The sequence below is a fragment of the Phytophthora sojae genome (assembly GCF_000149755.1).
Source record: "Phytophthora sojae unplaced genomic scaffold PHYSOscaffold_1, whole genome shotgun sequence".
NCBI classification, from domain to species: domain Eukaryota; phylum Oomycota; class Peronosporomycetes; order Peronosporales; family Peronosporaceae; genus Phytophthora; species Phytophthora sojae.
The window spans coordinates 10,212,347-10,231,154 of record NW_009258115.1 but is presented as its reverse complement, the minus strand read 5'-3'; the positions used below and the strand labels follow the sequence as shown (position 1 = coordinate 10,231,154).

Genomic DNA, 18,808 nt, shown 5'->3' with positions numbered 1-18,808 from the left:
CCATAGTTTTGGGAGCGGATCACCAGAGATTTGGACACCACCACCAGAGATTTGGGCGCTACCACCAAAGATCAACGAGAGATCAAATCACCAGAGATATCGTACTCCACCACCAAAGAAAGGTGTTCTATCACCACAGAAAAGGGTTACATCACCACGGTGGTGATCCCCTGGTGATCCCCACCCCAGCACTGATCAGCAGTAGTAGCAGCAGCAGCTTCAGACCGCCGAGCGTTTCTTGATGCCTTGGTGGTCGCCGTCCAGGCTTGAATTAAGGCCGTGCCCACCAGCAATACCTAGTTGCTCCAAGCGCCCCGACGAGATGATGCTCGTCGACACGCATCGAGAAGATGCACCTGGTGCCGCTGTTTAACCTGGATCAGTAACTGCTGGAGAGGGACAACAATGCCTACAGAAGCCGCAAGGACACGCGGGCCGTTCCGTTGTGATACATTCATCCCTATTCGTAACGACAAGCGAGCGGGGTATGGAGCATTATACCGTAGTGTTCGTTGCATTTTTTTTAATCAAAGACACCGCGTTCTTCGAAGCACGCTGAGGTGTATGGCTGTAGAGCGAGAACGGCCTGAACTTGAACGGTTCTAGCCTAATGGTGAAAGCGTTAAGAAATATAATATTAAGAAGTTTTAGTGAGCGCATTTATCAAATGCACCAGCATCTACGGCGTTTAGATTGCTCGAAAGATTGCCAACTACTTGTTATCGAATATAGAACGTGAAGTTCTTCTGCTACGTAGTACTTCACACCAACCGTGACCTCCTCAGCACTAGATTAACCGTGGTGCATACATGGATCCAGCAACGCGCTCATCGAGACGTCGGGCCCAGTCTCATTGCTCCAAAGCACTCTCCAAGGCCTTGGAGGTCTTGGGGGGGGGTGGGGGTGGGGGGTCTTGGAGTTGCTGCGCCTGCATCCGCGGGGGCCATGAAAGCGTGCTGGAGACAAAGCAGAAGTGTGTGAAGAAACTGGCGCGAGGCGACACGGTGAAACCTGACGCCGTACACGGCAAGGTTGAACAGTCGATCCAGATCAGGCCGAGTACGCCATCGCTGTCATTGGCGAGGAGACGCACGCTGAGAAGCCCGGTGACATCAACGACCTGGTGCTCCCGCTGTGGTGAACGGACTGCTGGCGTGTCAACTGGGCGACCAGGCGGTGGCGAAGATTATCTACGGCAAGGTGAATCCAAGCGGCCGAATGTCCATCACGTACCCGAAGCAGCGGCCAACATCGAGATGCCGTACAACCCCGCCGTGACGACCCTGTGCGAGGGCTCGGACAAGAAGACCTACGACTGCCTCATGCAGTGGGACTTTGGTGCCGGTCTAAGCTACACGGACTTAAGGTACTCAAAGGTTCGTCTAAGCCGCTCGGTGGTGGAGACCTCGACGGAGGAGGTGGTGGCTTCGGTTGACGTAACCAACTCTGGCAACATGACCGTCTCCTTGCCGGTGATGCTGTCCTGATCCAGCCGTACCGCTCGCTGAACCTGCCGGAGATCAAGCAGCTCAAGAAGTTCAACAAGATCAGCCTCGAACCGGGCCAGACCTAGACCGTCAACTTCACGCTCACGTCGGACGACTGGAGAGTGTACTACCCGCAGATCGGCCACGGCCTCAAGAAGGTGGCGAAGGACTGCGACTACGTCGTGGCCACCAAGCCCGAGACGAACTGCGACGTGTACAACGAGACGGCCGCGGCCAAACCGCTGTGTGCCACGTCCACGGTGAGCACGGGCGAGCGCCCGTTCGAAACGCTCGAGCAGCCGTGGTAAGCGAGTGTTCTCCGTCGCGAGTGTCGCTCCATTTTAGGGCAAAGTTACATCGTGAGTTGATAATGAATGGTACACATGCATATTGACAATCGACTTCATGTGTTATTCAAGTCGCGCTAAGGGAGCCAAGCCAAGGGCTGGTGGTTTCAGTCTTGCTGTGTAGCAAGAAAGCAGGTATGATCGTCTATAACGGCAATACTTTTGAACTTTATTATAGTATGTCATGAGCGTACAGTACCATCAATACGTTCTAGCAGCTGTGGTGATCCAGCCCAAATCTCTGGTGTTTTGATCCAAATCTGTGGTACCCAAATCTCTGGTGATGAAATCCTGTTTTTGTGGTGGTGAGTTCCAAATGGCTGGTGTCGAAACCCCCCACTCCTGCCACAGTACCTACCGGTATGTCATACAGCAAAGATCCAGACTACCGGTACTACAGTTATACTGTACAGAGAGGATAGATGCAGTCCGTATACTTACCATCATGAGAAAGTGAATTGTGCTGGGGAATGACCAAATCGGTATGAAATCGTATTTTAAATGCCAAATCAGTAGGTGTTGCCTATCGCTACTCCGTCCATGTGCTACTATACATTTATGCATACCGATCGAGACAATCACGGCATATCTACATGCGGAGTCCTTTGTGATACCGAACATGTGCGAATGCCTTCGTTGAGTGGCGCTCTAGCGATAGATATGTTCTCGTTGTGGTTCAATTCGCTGCCTTTTTTTCGTGTAGTGTTTGAAAGCTCAGCTTGGATGATATTCATCACGAAACGTACTGGTCGGGAACTTGAATGCCTATTACTAGTCGATAACTACAGAGCATAGTGTTCAACTACCTGGTCAAATGCACTCCAAGTCAAACGCCTTCCTTGAATGAGTCTAGCGACCAGTTTACTCCAGATTCTTCAGGTATTGTCCGTTATACCAAATTCACCTCCAAACTTCACCAGTGTGTTCTTTTATCTCGTTTCATCTGCAAAAAGTCTCGACCACCGCTCGCCGATCGGATCGAGCTTCACATGGCGAATCTCCGCATCCTCCTCGTCGTACGAAATGTAGACTTCCAACCTCTCCTCCGGCGCGCTCTCCACATCCAGACGCTCGGGCCACTCCACCAACGTAATACCTAGCAACGATACAAGCCCCCGTTAGCATCGACAAAGCTGGCCTCCTCCTACCTATTTCGTCCAACCTCGCTCGAAAGCCTCCGCAAGCCCCAACGCGGCAACGTCCTGCTCCGTAACAGCATCCAACCGGTACAGGTCCACATGATAGACGGCCGGCAGCTCACGAGCCTCATCGTACGTGTTCACCAGCAGATACGTGGGCGACGTGACCGCCAGCTCCAGCTGCTGCGTGTACGCGCGCACGAAGCCCCTGGCCAGACACGTCTTGCCGCAGCCCAGGTCGCTGCATTAACCGAATACAATACGCTAGCGTAAGACAATATCGACTAAGTTAACTCAACGTTGTGGGTCTGTTACCCGCGCAGGAAGAGCACGTCGCCTGCTTGACCGTCTCGAGCCAGTCGCTGGCCTAGAAGCTCCATATCTCGGGCGGATGCCGTCGTATGCGAGCGAGACAAACGTGCATCTGCTGCAGATTCATCACTCTTGGTGGTCGGAGGCGTGGACGCGGCGGGAGACAGCCAGCGGCGCGTGTAGCCGACGTCGCAGCAGCGCCGAAGGGCCGCCCCTCGTTGCAGTAGCATGTCTTTTAGCGGAGTGATGGTCTGTGTCTCTCTAACGAGGCTGAAGTCATATAAGCGAGGGGTTCTAAAATTTGGTGTGGTGCACTCTCCGATTTTGATAGTGAAGAAGAAGATCGCCAAAAGCTGAGCGATGTCGGGCTGGGTGAGCGCGTGGCTGCAGGGCAAGAGCGAGGGAGACGAGGAGGGCAAGACCGAGGAGGGAGGCTTCGGCTCGGCGGGCAACACGCTCTCGGATGGCGCGGCGCCCGCGTCTGCCGACGAGATCCGGCGCAAGCGGCTGCAGAAGCTGCAGGAGGCCCAGGCCGCCGTTTCAGCCAATCCGAGCCCGCCAAACCCGAAAGATGACGTCATAATGGCCAATCCGGAGGCGCCGTCCGACAAGAAGCAGCGCGTCGAGGCTGCAGCGCCTGCAGCGCCCGTGGAGGCCCCCAAGGAGGTGAAGAAGAAGCCAACGAAGGTGGGCACCACGCCCGAAGTTTACGTCAACGACATGCTGCAGCGCGTGTTGCGCGTGACGCTGACGCCCGCCAACAGCAGCAGCGACCTGCTGCTCCTGCCGCAGTTCGCAGCCCAAATGGAAGGCGAGCAAGATCTGCTGCTGTCAACAGCCAACGCCAGTGAAGTGCTCTACTCTCGGGTCATTATGAACCCTGCTGACCTCCCTGGAGGCTCGCAGCACCCCCTGGCTGCTCTGGCCTACCTGGAACAGGTCTTCTACCGCTGCCGGGACGAGATGCAGAAGCTGCAGTCGTCCTTTGTGCGGCTGTCGGCGGAGCAGAAGCAGGAGGCGCAGGAGTGTCTGAGCAGCATCCGCGAGATGTGCATCAACTACAGCGCCACGGCGTTGACGGACCCGGAGATTTTCCCTTTCGAAGCAGGGACGATCAATGCCGACGCACTGGAGAAAATTGTGAGACTGCAGGGCAATGCGCAGACGCCAGAGTTCGTGGACGGAGTCGTGGCACAACTGGAGGCGAGTGACGGGACGCTGGCTGTGTTCGCCCCGATATTCCAGAAGTTGCTGTCCGAGCTGTTTTTGATCAACCCGCCGTCGCTCATGTCCAACTTTTACAACAACATGTTTGTGCTGACGGTGCTGTGCCGCAACAAGGCGCTGGCCACGGCGTTCACGCAGATCCCGGGATTTTTGCTGACTCCGGGTCCTCCGATGACGGGACGACGTCTCCAGGATGCGACTGCGCTGGGGTTGCTGCTGCGCTTCAGCTGTGGCCAGGACGCGGCCATCACGCAAATGTTTACCAACATCACGAAGCGCACCAAGAACGATGTGGATAACTCAATCCTGACTATTCGCAACAAGTTGGACAGCGTGCAGACCACGGTGTCTGACATCATCACGTTGCTGCTGAAAGCTGGTGGGATCGCTCGTGAACAGGTGCTGGTGTGGTTGGAACAAGCGATGCAGGTTAACGCCGAACGTGCCAAGGAGAACCCGGATGCTAACATCACGGCCACGAATGGCATGTTCGTCAACTTGACGATGGTTCTGCTTAAACTGTGTGGTCCGTTCCTGGCCGCAAAGTCGAAGAAAGCCCAGCTGATCAAGGCCGAGTACCTGACAAAGCTGAACCCGTTGTTCCCATTTAACGAGACAAGGTTGATCGGTGCTGGCTCAGAAATTGCAGTCGCACAACAAGATGATCGCCAGCCGTTGAGCCCTGCGGAATTCAACTTCATCTCCCGTTGCTATTTCATTACAGCTCGGGCAATGCACCTTGGACCTGTGGGCATCATGGGGCAGTATATGCGTCTGCTGCGTCAACTTTCGTACTTCCAGAGTCGTATGAACGCTCCGAACGCGGATCCACGCTTACGGGCACACTTTGACCAAATGGCCGCTGCAAAGATGATCATGGACGCTGAGCTGCTTCACCCTGACTTCTTGCACGAGATGATTCGGTTCTCGCTGCTTACTTGCGGCGTTGTGAACTCCATGTGTACTGGATCGAGTGTGTATGGTGAGAGTGCCTCACTCCAGTTGCCTTTGCCAGCACCTGATACCAAGGCAAATCAAGTCCTCAAGTACATTCCTGAACATTTAGTGGACGACCTGTGCACCGCACTGAAGTTTGTTGCGAGACTACAACCGAAGGCGCTCAATGCGTTCGAGCTGAACGAGTTGCTCAAGATGATCATTGTCTTCCTGTCCAGCCCGGGATATGTCCATAGCCCTCATTTGCGTGCCAAGATGAGCGAGGTTCTGTTTCATATTTTCTTGCCGTCCGAGGAGTCTGAAGAGCGTGAGACCGCTGGAACCGCTTTCGGAGTGGAGCTGCTTATGACTAACTCGCTGGCACAGCGGCACCTCGCGCCGTGCCTTTTGGGGTTGTACGGTGACGTTGAGCACACGGGTTTTTACGAGAAGCTTGAGCACCGCTACAACATTGCTTGTCTGCTGAAATACTTGTGGAAGCTGGATGGTCATAAGCCGGCATTCCTTCTGATTGCCGAGGATCGAGAAAATTTTGTGAAATTCGCTCACGGACTGATGAACCACATCAACAGTTTGGTGACGGATGCGCTCATCGCTCTCCCGGAGATCAAGGTGCTCCAGGAAGAAATGCAGGACGTTGCGCGTTGGATGGCTCTTGATGAAACTGTACGCGAGCAAAAGCAAAGCCTGCTTTCAGACAAGGAACGCACAGTCACATCGAGTTTGCAGCTGGCCAACGAGACCATCCACATGATGTCGTACCTGACGTCTGAAATCCAGGAGCCATTCGTAAAAATGCCGGAGCTTGAAGACCGCCTCGTGAGTATGCTGAACAGTGTGCTGGTCAAGCTTGCGGGTCCTCGTGGTGTGGAACTGAAGGTGAACAACCCTGAACAGTACAAGTTCCGTCCCAAGACAATGCTGAAGGAAATTGTGGAGACGCTGCTGCACTTTGCCCACTACCCGAGCTTCCTGGAGGCTGTGGCTACCAATGGCTTCTACGATGGCCAGGTCTTCCGGAAATGCGCTCACATTGTGGCCCGCACTCAGTTGTTGGTGCCAAGCGACGTGCAAAAGTTTGAGGCTTTCGTTGCGGACGTGGAGAAGGCTGCAGAGGGTGCAGCGAATCTGGAGGAGACGCTGGGTGACATTCCCGAGGAGTTCCTTGACCCATTGGTGTTTACGCTGATGAAAGACCCCGTGCTTCTGCCCAGCGGCTACACGATGGACCGGTCGTGTATCACACAGCACTTGATGAATGATCAGAGCGACCCGTTCACTCGTGTCCCCCTCACCATGGAGCAATTGCAGCCGAATACGGATCTGAAGGCGAAAATTGAGCAGTGGATTCAGGAGCAGCAGCAGAAGCAGAAAGATGCTGCTAAGTAGAAGAAGTGGTAACGATCAAGTAAAGCTACAGCGTCTTCGTCTTGTGCTCATTTTACTAGGTACACTGTAGGCATGGCATTGTTGTTGGTGAGTGGAAATGCAGGACACACTATGCCCATCGATAAAGCTAGTTTCCAGTACAGTGCAACGCTCCTGTGCATCGAGAGCTCGGGCTAACCTCTTGCCAAACGTCGACAGTGACGTGAAGCCATCAGCAATGACTGCAGTCGTCGACTAATTCGATGCGTTGATAGCCCCAACAGGCCCCGGATTAAGGACAAATAAATGGACCAAAAGTTAGAGGCTTATACTGGCATTGATTTTGCGAGATACACCGTATTATTGCTATGACCAGAAAGCCCTTGATTCGTTCTACAAGGGGGGTGCCTTGCACACTGTCCTCTGTTGTCCATCATGGTAAAAATGCAGATCGAAAAGGGTCATATATAACATATCACATTTCGGTTGTTTCCTTAATTCTAGGACAAAAATCGCACATTGACTTGATTTCATTATGTGGATCCAGACGTTACACCTCTCACACAGTCTATGTACTTGTTACAAATGACACTTCGTACTTACCCGGGCGTGATTACACTCAATACAAACGCCAAGTCTATTTTGGCCCTTTTTTGCGGTTTAAGGACAAAACCCCGGAAACTACCTCTTACTAAAGCGGATTTTTGTCCTTAAATCAAGGACAAAAAATGTTGGGGATAGCGACAGTACTGTACCTTTCGTCACCTACACAATTCCAGAACGATACAAAATACTTTGAAGTCTACACTCGATGATCGTTTGTCCATTAACAGCAACATGCTTTCAGTCACAGAGTGAACGATTCGCCATTTGACCCAAGCTTCGGGACTGCATTGATAAAAGGTAAACTCCAGAACCATTCGACCTTTGAATGCGGGGGGAGGGGGGGTACCCCTTTCGACATTTCTGTTGACATGTGAGCGGGCAGCAAAACTGACATGTGAGGACGAATCTCCTTCCGCCTCTTTCTGTACCAGATCGCTCCAATCGCAAGTAAGATGACCAAGCCCCCACCGAGGCTCCGTCAATTTGAGGCTCAAGCTCTGGCTGCCGTATGGCTCGAAGCGATATGAGACTCAGGCTCACGCTTCTACATGTACGGACTGGGGAAACGCTAAAACATGCCTATTTCGGCGAAGTGTTCGCAAAACATGCTGTCCACTTTAAAACATGCTTACCGACAATCAGACGATTGGTAACGTTCGCAGACAAAGGCGTGGAGTTGCCGTTAATGCAGGGCATGGTCGACACAGAGCCGCTCCCTGCGGTCCGACCGGTCAGTCGTGGTAGAAAACGAAAGCGGCGCTACCCAAGCAAAGGTGAGGGCGAGGCCAGCCATATTCAACGATGCGGAAACTGCAGACAGGTAGGTCACAACAAACGTCGCTGCACAAACCCAACGGTTAGTTGAAGTGCAGTTGTTGGAAGTTGAAAAGATTAGGCTAGATGTGGCGAACGCTTAGGGCGTTGTGATCTAGGGACTTAATCTAATACATGCATTCCATTTAAAGTTCTTATAAATTGTTCAAACATGAGTATTGTAAGGTTCTGGTTGTGCTTGTTGTGTTGCGAGTAAAATGGAAACTGAATTGATGTCTTTGTCTGTTCGCTGCTATCCATCTACCCGAGGGCGCCCTCATGGCGCTCGGTCCTAAACATGAAGTGGTTGGCTGAGGCGTGCCGGAGCAGGAGCTTGCGCAACTGGTGAGAATGCAGACGACGACTTGGGCTCTCTGCGTGCGGACTCAACTGATGATGTGGTTGTGTTCTGCTCTTGCACGTGCAGATCATTACACTCCCCCCGACTTGAGCGAGTCCCGGCACCTTGAACGTTGAAGTCGCCGAAGTTGAAGTTGGTAGTACTGTAGACCCTCGATGTAAGGAACAGTACCGTGAAAACTCTGTTCAAGAGAATTCCACTAGGCCCGTGCCACTCGATTGCGTTGGCGAAGATCTTTTAGCAGCGCTTGTCAGTGGCTGACGTGTTTGATGTCGCGCTCGCGTTCCCACGTGTTCTCATGGTGAGGGAGCCCGTGCCACTTGACCAAGTACTCAGGTTGGCAGTTGAAGATGCGCTTCTTGATCAGAGCTTCGACAACGTGTAGTGGCTCGCCATCGTCGTCGAAAATCACGGGAGTCGACTTCGGGATCACACGGCCGACGAAGCGATCAGGGTTGCTGTTGTATACCTTGAGCTTGTCGATGTTGAAGCGTGGGCTGATGTGCTTCAAGTTGGCCGGTAGATCCAGCAGCCCGACGTTGCCGTGAAGTTCCAGGATCGGGTACGGACCGATGAAGCGCGGGATGAACTTCCGTGAGCGAAGCGCCGTTTCCGCGGTGGCGTGCGAGATGTTCAGGCCCTGCGTCGACAGCAAGGCTAGATCACCGACCTTGAATGGGTTTGCTGCACGACGCCGGTCGTAGAACTTCTTTTGAGCCTCTTGCGCATCCAACAGATTCTTCCGAGCACGTTCGATCACCTCTTGACGATACTGAACAAATCGAGACGCGTACTCCACACGAGACCTCGCCACCGGCTGATCGCTCTCCACATTACCCAATGGGTTCTTAGGGTGACGACCGGTGTCGACGAAGAAGGGCGACAGCTTCGACGAGCTGGACACCAGTGTTGCGTGCGCATATTCAATCATGGGCAGGTGCTCATTCCAGTCGTTGCCATGGTACGAAACAGAGCATCGCAACGAGTCCTCGAGAGTCCGATTCTGACGCTCAGTTTGGCCATCGGCCTGCGCTCGGTGGGCAGTCGTCATCGCTGTCTTGATCTTCATCAGCTGTACCAGTGCTTTCCAGAACTTCGACGTGAACTTCGGGCCCTGGTCGGAGATGATGGTCGATGGGACACCATAGTACCGGATGACGTTGTTGAAGAACAGCTTGGCAATGTCTTCCGCAGTCGCCGTGGTGTGCGTCGGGATGTAGACTGGACGCTTTGACAACTTGTCCACCACGACCATGATCGCATCAAAGCCGTCGGATACAGGCAAATGCGTGATGAAGTCAGTCGAGACAACATCCCAACACGCAGCGGGCAACGGGATCGGCTGAGCTTTCCTGCTCTTCGTCCGGTGCTTGACTTGTACCTCACAACTCTGAACGTAGGCTTTGATGTCCAGATCCATGCTCGGCCAGAAGTACCACTGTGCCGCAGCAAGCTGAGTGCGACGGATGCCTGGGTACGCCATGATCGCCGCATCATGCGCGTTGTGAATGACATCGAGCCGAAGTTTCCGGTTGTTTGGCACACAGAGGCGGTGTAGGCTGTCGTTGCTCTTCAAATAGATCAACCCGTGAATGACTTCGTACTCTTCCGACGAGCGTCTAGACTTCCACAGTGGCTTGAAGACTGGATCTCTGCCGTATGCCTTCTGAAACGCCCGCTTCGTTTGGTTATCCAGCTGAAGTGAGCTGATCACCGTGCTGTCCTCCATTGACGCTGCGTTCAACCTCATGCGCCTCTGTGCTGTGCCAACTCCGAGTGCCTTTGTGGCTGGCTGTTTGACGGCCAGCATCACAGCTTGATCCCGGGACGGTATGCTTTGGAGCTTCGCCGTAGCCATGGTACGTCGCGAGACCACGTCTCGAATGTTCGTGCATGTGGTAGACGTCAAACACGCCGTACACACTACAACCAGCTCGGGCTTGGACTCACAATCCTCCTGCCCCTCCCCCGGACTCGATGAAGCATCAGGGGGGCGCGACAACGCGTCCGCAACGACATTCAAAGCTCCTGGACGATGATGCAAAGTGAACTGGAAGGACGCAAAGAAGTCGAGCCAGTGGGCCAGGCGACCCGACAGGCGTGGATGCTGCAAAAACCACTTGCACGCCGAATTGTCCGTGTACACTTCAAACGAGACTCCATGGAGGTAATGACGCCAACGTGTAAGCGCCTGCTCGATCGCAAAGAGCTCCTTCTCGTGAACAGGCCAGTTCAGCTCGTGAGGTCCCAGCTTCTTGCTGAAGAAAGCCACGGGGAGATCGTTGCCATCATAATCTGAGAGAGCACTCCACCAATGCACGCATGGCTGGCATCCGTTGTCACGATGAATGTTTTTTCAAAGTCCGGCAGACGAAGCACCGGAGCGTGCTGGAGCGCGAGCTTAATGGCATTGAAAGCTTGGCGTTGGTGTTCGTTCCATACCCAAGCGACATCCTTCTTGACCAGAGAGCTCAGGGGCAGTACCAACGTCGCAAACTGGTGGATGAAGCGACGATAGTACCTGGCGAGGCCCAAGAAGCGTTGGAGGTCCTTGATGTTGCATGGCTCGGTCCACTCTGCGATGGCTCGAGTCTTGCGAGCGTCCACATGCAACCCATCAGCAGAGATGGTGTGGCCAAGGAAGTCCACCGAGGCTTGTCCGAAGTCGCACTTGTCAGGACGGGCGTAAAGCTTGTTAGCGCGCAGGACTTCGCAGACTTGTCGTAAGTGCTCAACGTGGTCAGCCATCGATCGCGAGAAGATGCAGATGTCGTCAAGATAAACGACCACGAACAGTAGATGACTCAGCAGCTTGCGCATCAGGCGTGTCCACGTGCCTGGCATGCCGGCCAGACCCATGGGCGCCACGTTCCAATGATATATCTCATGGTTCGTCCTGAATGCCGTGTACTGTTTTGACGTCGGAGACATGCGCATTTGGTGGTATCCACTCGCGAGGTCGAGAATAGAGAAGACCACTGCGCCCACCATGCGATCGAAGAATTGTTCGATGTGCGGTAGCGGGATCTTAGCCACATCCGAGGCGGCATTCACCAAGCGATTGTCGATGACCCATCGAATCGGCATGTGCGGGTTGTTCGAGTGCAACCACTTCAAGCGGGGTAGGAACTTGCCCGTCGCGGGATCCTCTTTCGGCACGCCGAAGATGTTCGACACCCAGGGAGAGTCCGACACTTCGACCCAGTTCTTCTTCAGCAGCTCTGCCACAAAGATGTCCAATGCTTCCTGCTCAACCTTCGAGAGGCGGAAGGGAGCTCGGTTGCTTGGCGTCGCCCCTGGTTTCAAGACCACTTCGTGCTCGATGGAGCGGCTTGGTGGTAATCCAGGTGGCAGCTCTGCTGGAAAGACATCTGCGAACTCTTCAAGAACCGCTTGAAGCTGCAATGGCACGGACTTCACCTTGGGCGACGTCTTCACCGTGACATGATACAGTTCGACGTACTCGTCAGCCTTCACCTTCTTCTCAAACTCCGCAGCCGCAAGAACACACAGCGGCGACGCGTCTGTACCATCGTCACCGTCGTCAAAGATGCGTGGTAAGGTCTGGTGTCCCAGCGCTGCTAGTGAGCTCGGTCCCAACGGCATACTGAAGTAGCCTGCCTGCACATGGTCATCGAGCTGCTGCCGCAGGTTCGGGGGAAGCGGGTGCTGAAGAAATTCCGGTTTCACTTCCACTGAAGCCACCGTCGGTCCCGCCACCTCATGACTGCTGTTCACGGACCCGAAGTCATGTACTACACGCTGGTTGGGGAAGCGCATCACTCCGGTTTGCCAATTGGTGATCGGGTTGAACTGCACTAACCACGGGTGACCGAGAATCATGTCTTGGTTTAAAGATATCTCCCATTCAATGAGAGAAACATCGTTGAAGACTCTGCCATCAAAGCAGACAGTCTCCAAACATTGCTGTGCGGTACGCGCCGGGGTTGTCGTGCCATCAAAGCGCTCGGCCGCGACCTTGGTGGCCTCAACGTAGTGCTGCGCGAGGCCCGGACGCACAATGTTGCGCTCTGCACCACTGTCGATCAAGACTCGCACTGCCTGGCCGCTCATCGCTCCCTCGAACCTCAACAGTTCACGATTGGGCGACAACTTCGCGTCGAGAGACACCATGTTCAGCTGCAAACTGTCGATGACCTCGACGTGGTCGTCGCGGTTGTCTGCGTAGGCGTCGTCATCGTCGTCGGATGCGTCGTCGTCTTCAACAATGCGGCGAAACGAGCCCTGGTTTGCGCGGAACGAACCGCGCCCTTGTGGAGGACGAGATGAGCCTCGGGGGTTGTTACGCGCTGGCCGCTTAGGACACGTAGCCAGGCGGTGTCCGGTCTCCTTGCAGTAAAAGCAAAGATTACTTCGCAGACACTCGTCGCGAGAGACGAAGCGCGAACTCCCGATCTCCATTGGGGTCGGCTCCTCGACGTGATGTGACGACTGCTGAAGGCGTTGTGGACCTTGGCCTCCGCGGTTCACGTTGGTTCGACGCGATCCTACAGCGTGCGTGCGGTCGTACATGAGTGCAAACGAAATTGCGTCTGTCGTGTTCCTGAACTGGCGCAGCTTCACCTCTTGTTTGATCTCTACGACCAACCCCTTCTGGAAATGCATGACCTTGTCGATGTCGCTCATCTCCTCTACCTTGCAGATGATGTGCCGGAAGGCCGACACGTAATCTTCAAGAGAGGTGAAGTTGTTCTGGCGCAGGCGTAGGAGCTGGTCACGCAGGTGCTCTTGCCGATCGGGTGTCGTGAACTCGCTGGTCAGCAGCTCCTCGAACTGCGTGACCGAGTGCAGGGAGTTCCCGTCGTGGGAGACGTACTCGCGGTACCAAGCCGCTGCTGGTCCCTTCAAGTTTGCCACCAAGAGCGACAAGGGGCGCTGCTGCGGCGAGTCGGCGCCGTACTTGATGTTCTTCGACTCAAAGTAGAGCTTGGCGCTGAAGAGGTAGTCCGCGACGTCGTCGTCCTTGGTGCCGGAGAACTTCGGCATGGTGATGCCCTCGGCCCGGTACTCGCGCGTGTCTGGCGACGAACAGTCGGCCACCGACGGTTGCTGCTGCTGCGAGGTGGATTGCTGCTGCTGTTGCTGTTGCAGTGTCGCCGCCATCTGGCGCTGCAGCTCGACTGTCTGTGCCATGAACTGCTGCTGCTCGCGCATCATCGCCGCGAGCGAGGCGAACATCTGCTGCACGCTGTCCGCGGGCTGCATCGCTGCTTCATCCATGTTTGCGCCTACGCTAGACACGTCGTCAAAAGATGGCTGGGGCGCGCAAGCTCCTCAGCCAAATCAATCAAAGTTTGAAGTCGCAGGCACTCCCAGGAGCGCTGCTTCCGACAATGTCTGTAAGCCCCAACGAAGTCACAGAAGCTCGTCCTGGAGCTCTGTTTCCGACAAGTACCAACCACTTGCTCCAGCGTCCCGAAGGAAGCAACTGGTGCAATTCCGTCCGGCGCTAGCTCGAGCCCGCCTCGGAGCACAAAGACTCCTACTACTAGACTCGTAACGGCCACCGACGCGGATGTTACACTCGGCTGCGCACTGTTTGCAAGTGACAGCCGAGGCGACAAGCGGATGGTCGAGGTGGGTGTCGCGTATGGACACGCGGGAGTGATTGGGCTAAATGCACCAATGAGATGTCGACACGAAGTGACGTGTGACAATGCGCGTCGCCACTCCTCCCCCAGAAAGAAAAGGAGCGAGCCCGGCGAAAATGGAGGTCCCGTCGGCGACGAGCGGAACGAAGCTGCGGACGAGGCAACGCACGCGGCGCACCCGGAGAAGCTGAACGGCGAGAGGTACAGGTGCGGCGCACCGAAGAACGTAGGCGAGGAAGACGGCGTGCGTAACGGCAACGCGGGATGGACTAGGCTGGACGGCGTGAACACTAGCGACGCGTGGCAGGACTGGACTGGATCTGGAACTGGAACTCGAACGGAGACTGGAACTGGAACTGGATGGAAGCGCGCGCTGGAGGCGCAAGTGCTACCAAGTGTAAGGTTCTGGTTGTGCTTGTTGTGTTGCGAGTAAAATGGAAACTGAATTGATGTCTTTGTCTGTTTGCTGCTATCCATCTACCCGAGGGCGCCCTCATGGCGCTCGGTCCTAAACATGAAGTGGTTGGCTGAGGCGTGCCGGAGCAGGAGCTTGCGCAACCGGTGAGTATGCAGACGACGACTTGGGCTCTCTGCGTGCGGACTCAACTGATGATGTGGTTGTGTTCTGCTCTTGCACGTGCAGATCATTACAAGTATGGTACCCCAGTACTGCTTTATTGAGCGATACCGTGGTGCGTTTCATGAGAGAACGAGTTTGGTGCACCACTTATAAGTGCTTCGGGGGTTCACACGTTTCACATGAGTTACCGATATATAGTGAAGTGGTGCAGGACTTCTTTGTACAAATGAAGCACCAGCAAAAGTTGTGCATGCAGTAGGGTGATGTTGCAGACGTCTTCATTACAGTGTATCAGTGGCAGCAAGTATTGGATGTACGACTCGCGTGTAATGTATACATACTAGCTGCCCTCATCAGGTTGATGTAGTGGCTGCGCGTCGATGGCATATATCAATGCCTGTCCTGGGATCACCAAGGTCGTGCCGGCGTTGGTACAGTGTACCCAAGCATGTTTTAAAGTGGACAGCATGTTTTGCAAACACTTCGCCGAAATAGGCATGTTTTAACGTTTCCCCGTACGGACTCGAAGACTCGAGCTGCACAATGCCTATATTGTACCAAAACGGACACCGGAAAAGCGGTCTTCAGCGACCAACTTACAGTAAGTAAAACGATTGACCGAAACCACGTACACAGGAGAACCTGCTTCAGGCCTTGTCGCCTTCACAAGCTTCGAAAGAATGAATCACTCGCCGAGGTCAGGCTCATATTGCACAGCCTGAAACGAAATCCTCCAACCTTTCCTTGTTCATCGCATCAGAGAGAAGGGATCAGCTCACGCTCTTACAGTCACCAAACGCGTTAGTCGATTATCAGAAGATTTGAACGCGTCCCTCCTTGAGTTTCTTTCGATTGACTCCAGCCGAACGCCAACACATTCTGCTGTCCGTTCAGTTTGCAAGTTTCTCTCCGCAGCACACATCCCGCCATGCGTGTGTACCAAGTCGCTCTGTTGGCTGCCGCCGTTCTCTTCGCCTCCACCAACGCCGCCATGGAGGTTGCGCAGACCGAAGTGTCCAAGATTGCCACGCCTGAGACGCTGAGCTGAGGCCGGGCCCTCACTGCTGATGAAGGCGTGGCCCTGCGCGCTGAGAAGACGACTACAGACGAGTACGACGATGAAGAGGTCGCTGAAGAAGAGGAGCGAGTGCTGCCGGGCACCGATTTGGCTGCCAAGCTGGCCCGAAGCTGGAGAAGGTTTTGAGCAACAAGCAGTTGGTCAGTACGACGGCGACCAAGGAGCGGTGGCAGTTCGCCCTGTGGTTCATTCAAGGCAAGGGCCCCCGGTATGTGGTGGAAAATGTTCTGAAGATCAACCGTCTCGGCAGCACGGGGAAGGGGTCGCCATGTACCACCGCTACGTACAGTACTTCCAGAAGTACAAGTTCACAGGAATCCGGTTCCACACGGGCGCATAGTAAGTGTATCGTACAGGTGCCGCCCCTTTGCGAGCAGCCGGAGCTCGAAGTTTGAATAGTAATAAAGATCAAACTGGGTGATCTCCATTTTTGATTCTGTGCGTTATCTTTCAGAGCACAAGCGTGCAAAGTACTACGACGTACTTCGCGGTGCAAGTGTTACGCATGAAAAGTCACTGTGTTGCATCATGCATGCAACTTGCATGCGTAACTTGATCACTTCAGAGGTATCGGGTCGCAAAAGTGCAAGGCTGCCGTATTTGACTTGCGGCCAGTGGGGACTGATGCAGTCGGGTCAGTCGTCCATGCATGGTAAGACGCAGCGTCGCTGGCATACTCGCCTTATCAGTCGTCTAAATCGAACAAACCGGAACTTAGCGGCACTTCAGTATTCTCATGTGTTGTTCTGGACACAAAATGTTTTCATCCTGTCACTTCGCGATTTTTTTTTGCAACATCTTCTCTTGAGAGCATCTCCACCGGTGCTGAGTAAAACTAAAAGCAAATTGCCCTCAGATCCGTGCCTACAACGGCACAACCGTGCTAAAGACAGTGCGCAGCTCCACCGGCCATTGAGACTCGCAGTGAGCGCGTTAAAGCTCTTGATTCGGCGCCAGCAATGGGGACGGCGAGTCCTAGCCGTATAGCCCTATAAAGATGAAAACGGACTCGACAGCACGTTGAGGAAGACCCTAGCAAGGGCGACACTGCGGTCTGTGACGCTTGCGCTGCTTAGAATGCTTGACTTGGCCCTACTACTGGCTGGTCGACATTTACTCAACCTTTTACTCAAAGCCACCTCCGTTGGCAAACTTGTGCAAAAATTTGATCTGCGTAAAAAATGGAGCAATTTGCTCAGCACTTATTGTGCCTTTCTGGCAAAACGCCCTCCGATTTGAGGTCCTACGTAGGACTTTTGCTCATACGTAAGACCTCATAAAAGTTAGTACTAGGGCCAGTAAAACCATGCATAAGCCAAAACGGATTCATGCTCTTTCGTAAGACGATACTTAGCCCCAGAGAGCCTACCGTAAGACAAAGCGTGTTACGTTTTGCAATCAACGCATTTTGGCTACATCTTGGTTTTAGTATACCAGTGGCTACATTGTATTTTGTCCGTCAAAACGTAAGACAGTTTGTCGGACAACAATTTGCACCATGCGATTGGCCAAAACTTTCAGAGGGTAGTGTCGTTGCGTGCGTTCCTCCGTTGAGCATGTAGGAACCCGAGGACAACCGCTTTGCCGTTTTTGAATTGCTCGTGCCACCTACAGTCGAGCCGACGAAATAAGGCGCTCACAAGCACGAACATGTAGTCGGTAGTGCGGCCCTACTGCCAACTACAATGTACACGCTTGTTTGAGAATGGTTAAGAAATAACTGCACCCGAACCATTAGCCCAGCTTGACAAACAAAACGTTCAGGGCTTTATAGTGAATTCTAGTTAATGCATAACCAAATAGAGCCCCTCTTCCTCCGGTAGTGCGGCCCACGAACCCTGTCGTGTCCTCTGAGGACGCCTCCGAGCGAAGCAGTGCACGACGAGCGCGCACACATGCTCCGCACCGAGGCGTTGTCGGAGGATGCGAGGGAGTAGACAATCAATACATTATGGGATCTTACCAAAGTCATGAAATGAACTGTTTTGTAGTAGCAACAAGGCAGCGTCAGCCAGTCTTGGTATTTGTATTTGTATTTGTTGCGGTTTGCTTGGCTACCTTACTCCCGGAGGCGCACACTGCTGCAGCTCCACCTACGTCGGTAGTGGACACCACCGACATCACCCGCGGCCACGTGTAGGTAAGCTGTTGGTGGTGTCGCAAACAAATAACTACAAAACGACGTGAGGGCCTCTAAGAGTCAAATGAGCGGCGAAACTTCTCGGGAATACATGAAAAATGCCAAAGCTAAAGTAATTGATCAGCCCGGCTGAAGGCGCTTACCAGTTTTCTCGGCCTGCCACTGTAGTACTAGGAAATCTAAACGATCTAAGCTCGCCGTGGTGTTTTAAATATGTAGAGGGAGTTTGTTGGTGTCGCAGCGCTCCTCCGCACAGTTCTATCGAACCGCCAATCATTACTACCACCACTATGCTGCGCCCGATATTAGTCAGGATACGAAGTGCAACGAAATGCATCAAAAAGAGTAGCAAAGAGGAACGCGGGCCTTCCTAGCAGAGCCTGCGAGCACTCTGCGCCTGGAAGTGCCAACAGAATTGGCAAGTCGTACTATTCGCCAATCAAATCACTAGATTTGATTTGTCGTCAAACTGTCTTACGAATGCTCGACACAAGTGAATGTAAACTGAGCGAATGGCTTGCAAAGGTAGGCCGACAAGTGAGCGCGTTCAGTACCGCTATACCTGTAGCGCACGTACGTAGCTCCACGCTGAGCACGGTGACCTGGTTGCGGTGCTGCCTGAGTCTCCGCCTGCACGAATCCGTCCAAACTATGCATTTGTCACAGATGCTTTCAGGCGCACTGGCCTGATCTAGTCCTACGAAGGACTCGTTAGTCCTACGAAGGCTCAAATGGCCAGCTTAACATGGCCAGTCGGTCCTTATTTCCAAAAAGGTACCCT

General features: G+C 53.8%; 5 protein-coding genes across 5 annotated transcripts; 3 read left to right on the top strand and 2 right to left on the bottom strand.

Annotated features, from left to right (window-relative positions):
* Positions 1–1,256: 1,256 nt before the first annotated feature.
* PHYSODRAFT_252689 (hypothetical protein) lies at positions 1,257–1,795 on the top strand (the record flags this gene model as incomplete). The annotated part of the gene is made up of 2 exons (XM_009518651.1): positions 1,257–1,376; positions 1,574–1,795. The coding sequence occupies 2 exons, from the start codon at positions 1,257–1,259 to the stop codon at positions 1,793–1,795; spliced, it is 342 nt and encodes a 113-aa protein (XP_009516946.1).
* A 968-nt stretch (positions 1,796–2,763) lies between these two features.
* PHYSODRAFT_294711 (hypothetical protein) lies at positions 2,764–3,353 on the bottom strand (the record flags this gene model as incomplete). The annotated part of the gene is made up of 3 exons (XM_009518650.1): positions 2,764–2,930; positions 2,997–3,214; positions 3,289–3,353. The coding sequence occupies 3 exons, from the start codon at positions 3,351–3,353 to the stop codon at positions 2,764–2,766; spliced, it is 450 nt and encodes a 149-aa protein (XP_009516945.1).
* A 292-nt stretch (positions 3,354–3,645) lies between these two features.
* On the top strand, positions 3,646–6,858 carry PHYSODRAFT_476181 (hypothetical protein; the record flags this gene model as incomplete). The annotated part of the gene is made up of 2 exons (XM_009518649.1): positions 3,646–3,906; positions 3,973–6,858. 2 exons carry the CDS (start codon positions 3,646–3,648, stop codon positions 6,856–6,858), a joined length of 3,147 nt encoding a protein of 1,048 aa, XP_009516944.1.
* A 5,617-nt stretch (positions 6,859–12,475) lies between these two features.
* On the bottom strand, positions 12,476–13,624 carry PHYSODRAFT_390312 (hypothetical protein; the record flags this gene model as incomplete). Its single annotated transcript, XM_009518648.1, has 4 exons — positions 12,476–12,798; positions 12,901–13,069; positions 13,130–13,348; positions 13,451–13,624. Coding segments are annotated over 4 exons (885 nt in total), but the record flags the coding sequence as incomplete, so codon positions are not given.
* Positions 13,625–14,263: 639 nt separating this feature from the next.
* On the top strand, positions 14,264–17,824 carry PHYSODRAFT_323160 (hypothetical protein; the record flags this gene model as incomplete). The annotated part of the gene is made up of 5 exons (XM_009518647.1): positions 14,264–14,626; positions 14,873–14,921; positions 15,883–15,956; positions 15,998–16,149; positions 17,743–17,824. The coding sequence occupies 5 exons, from the start codon at positions 14,264–14,266 to the stop codon at positions 17,822–17,824; spliced, it is 720 nt and encodes a 239-aa protein (XP_009516942.1).
* Positions 17,825–18,808: the final 984 nt, after the last annotated feature.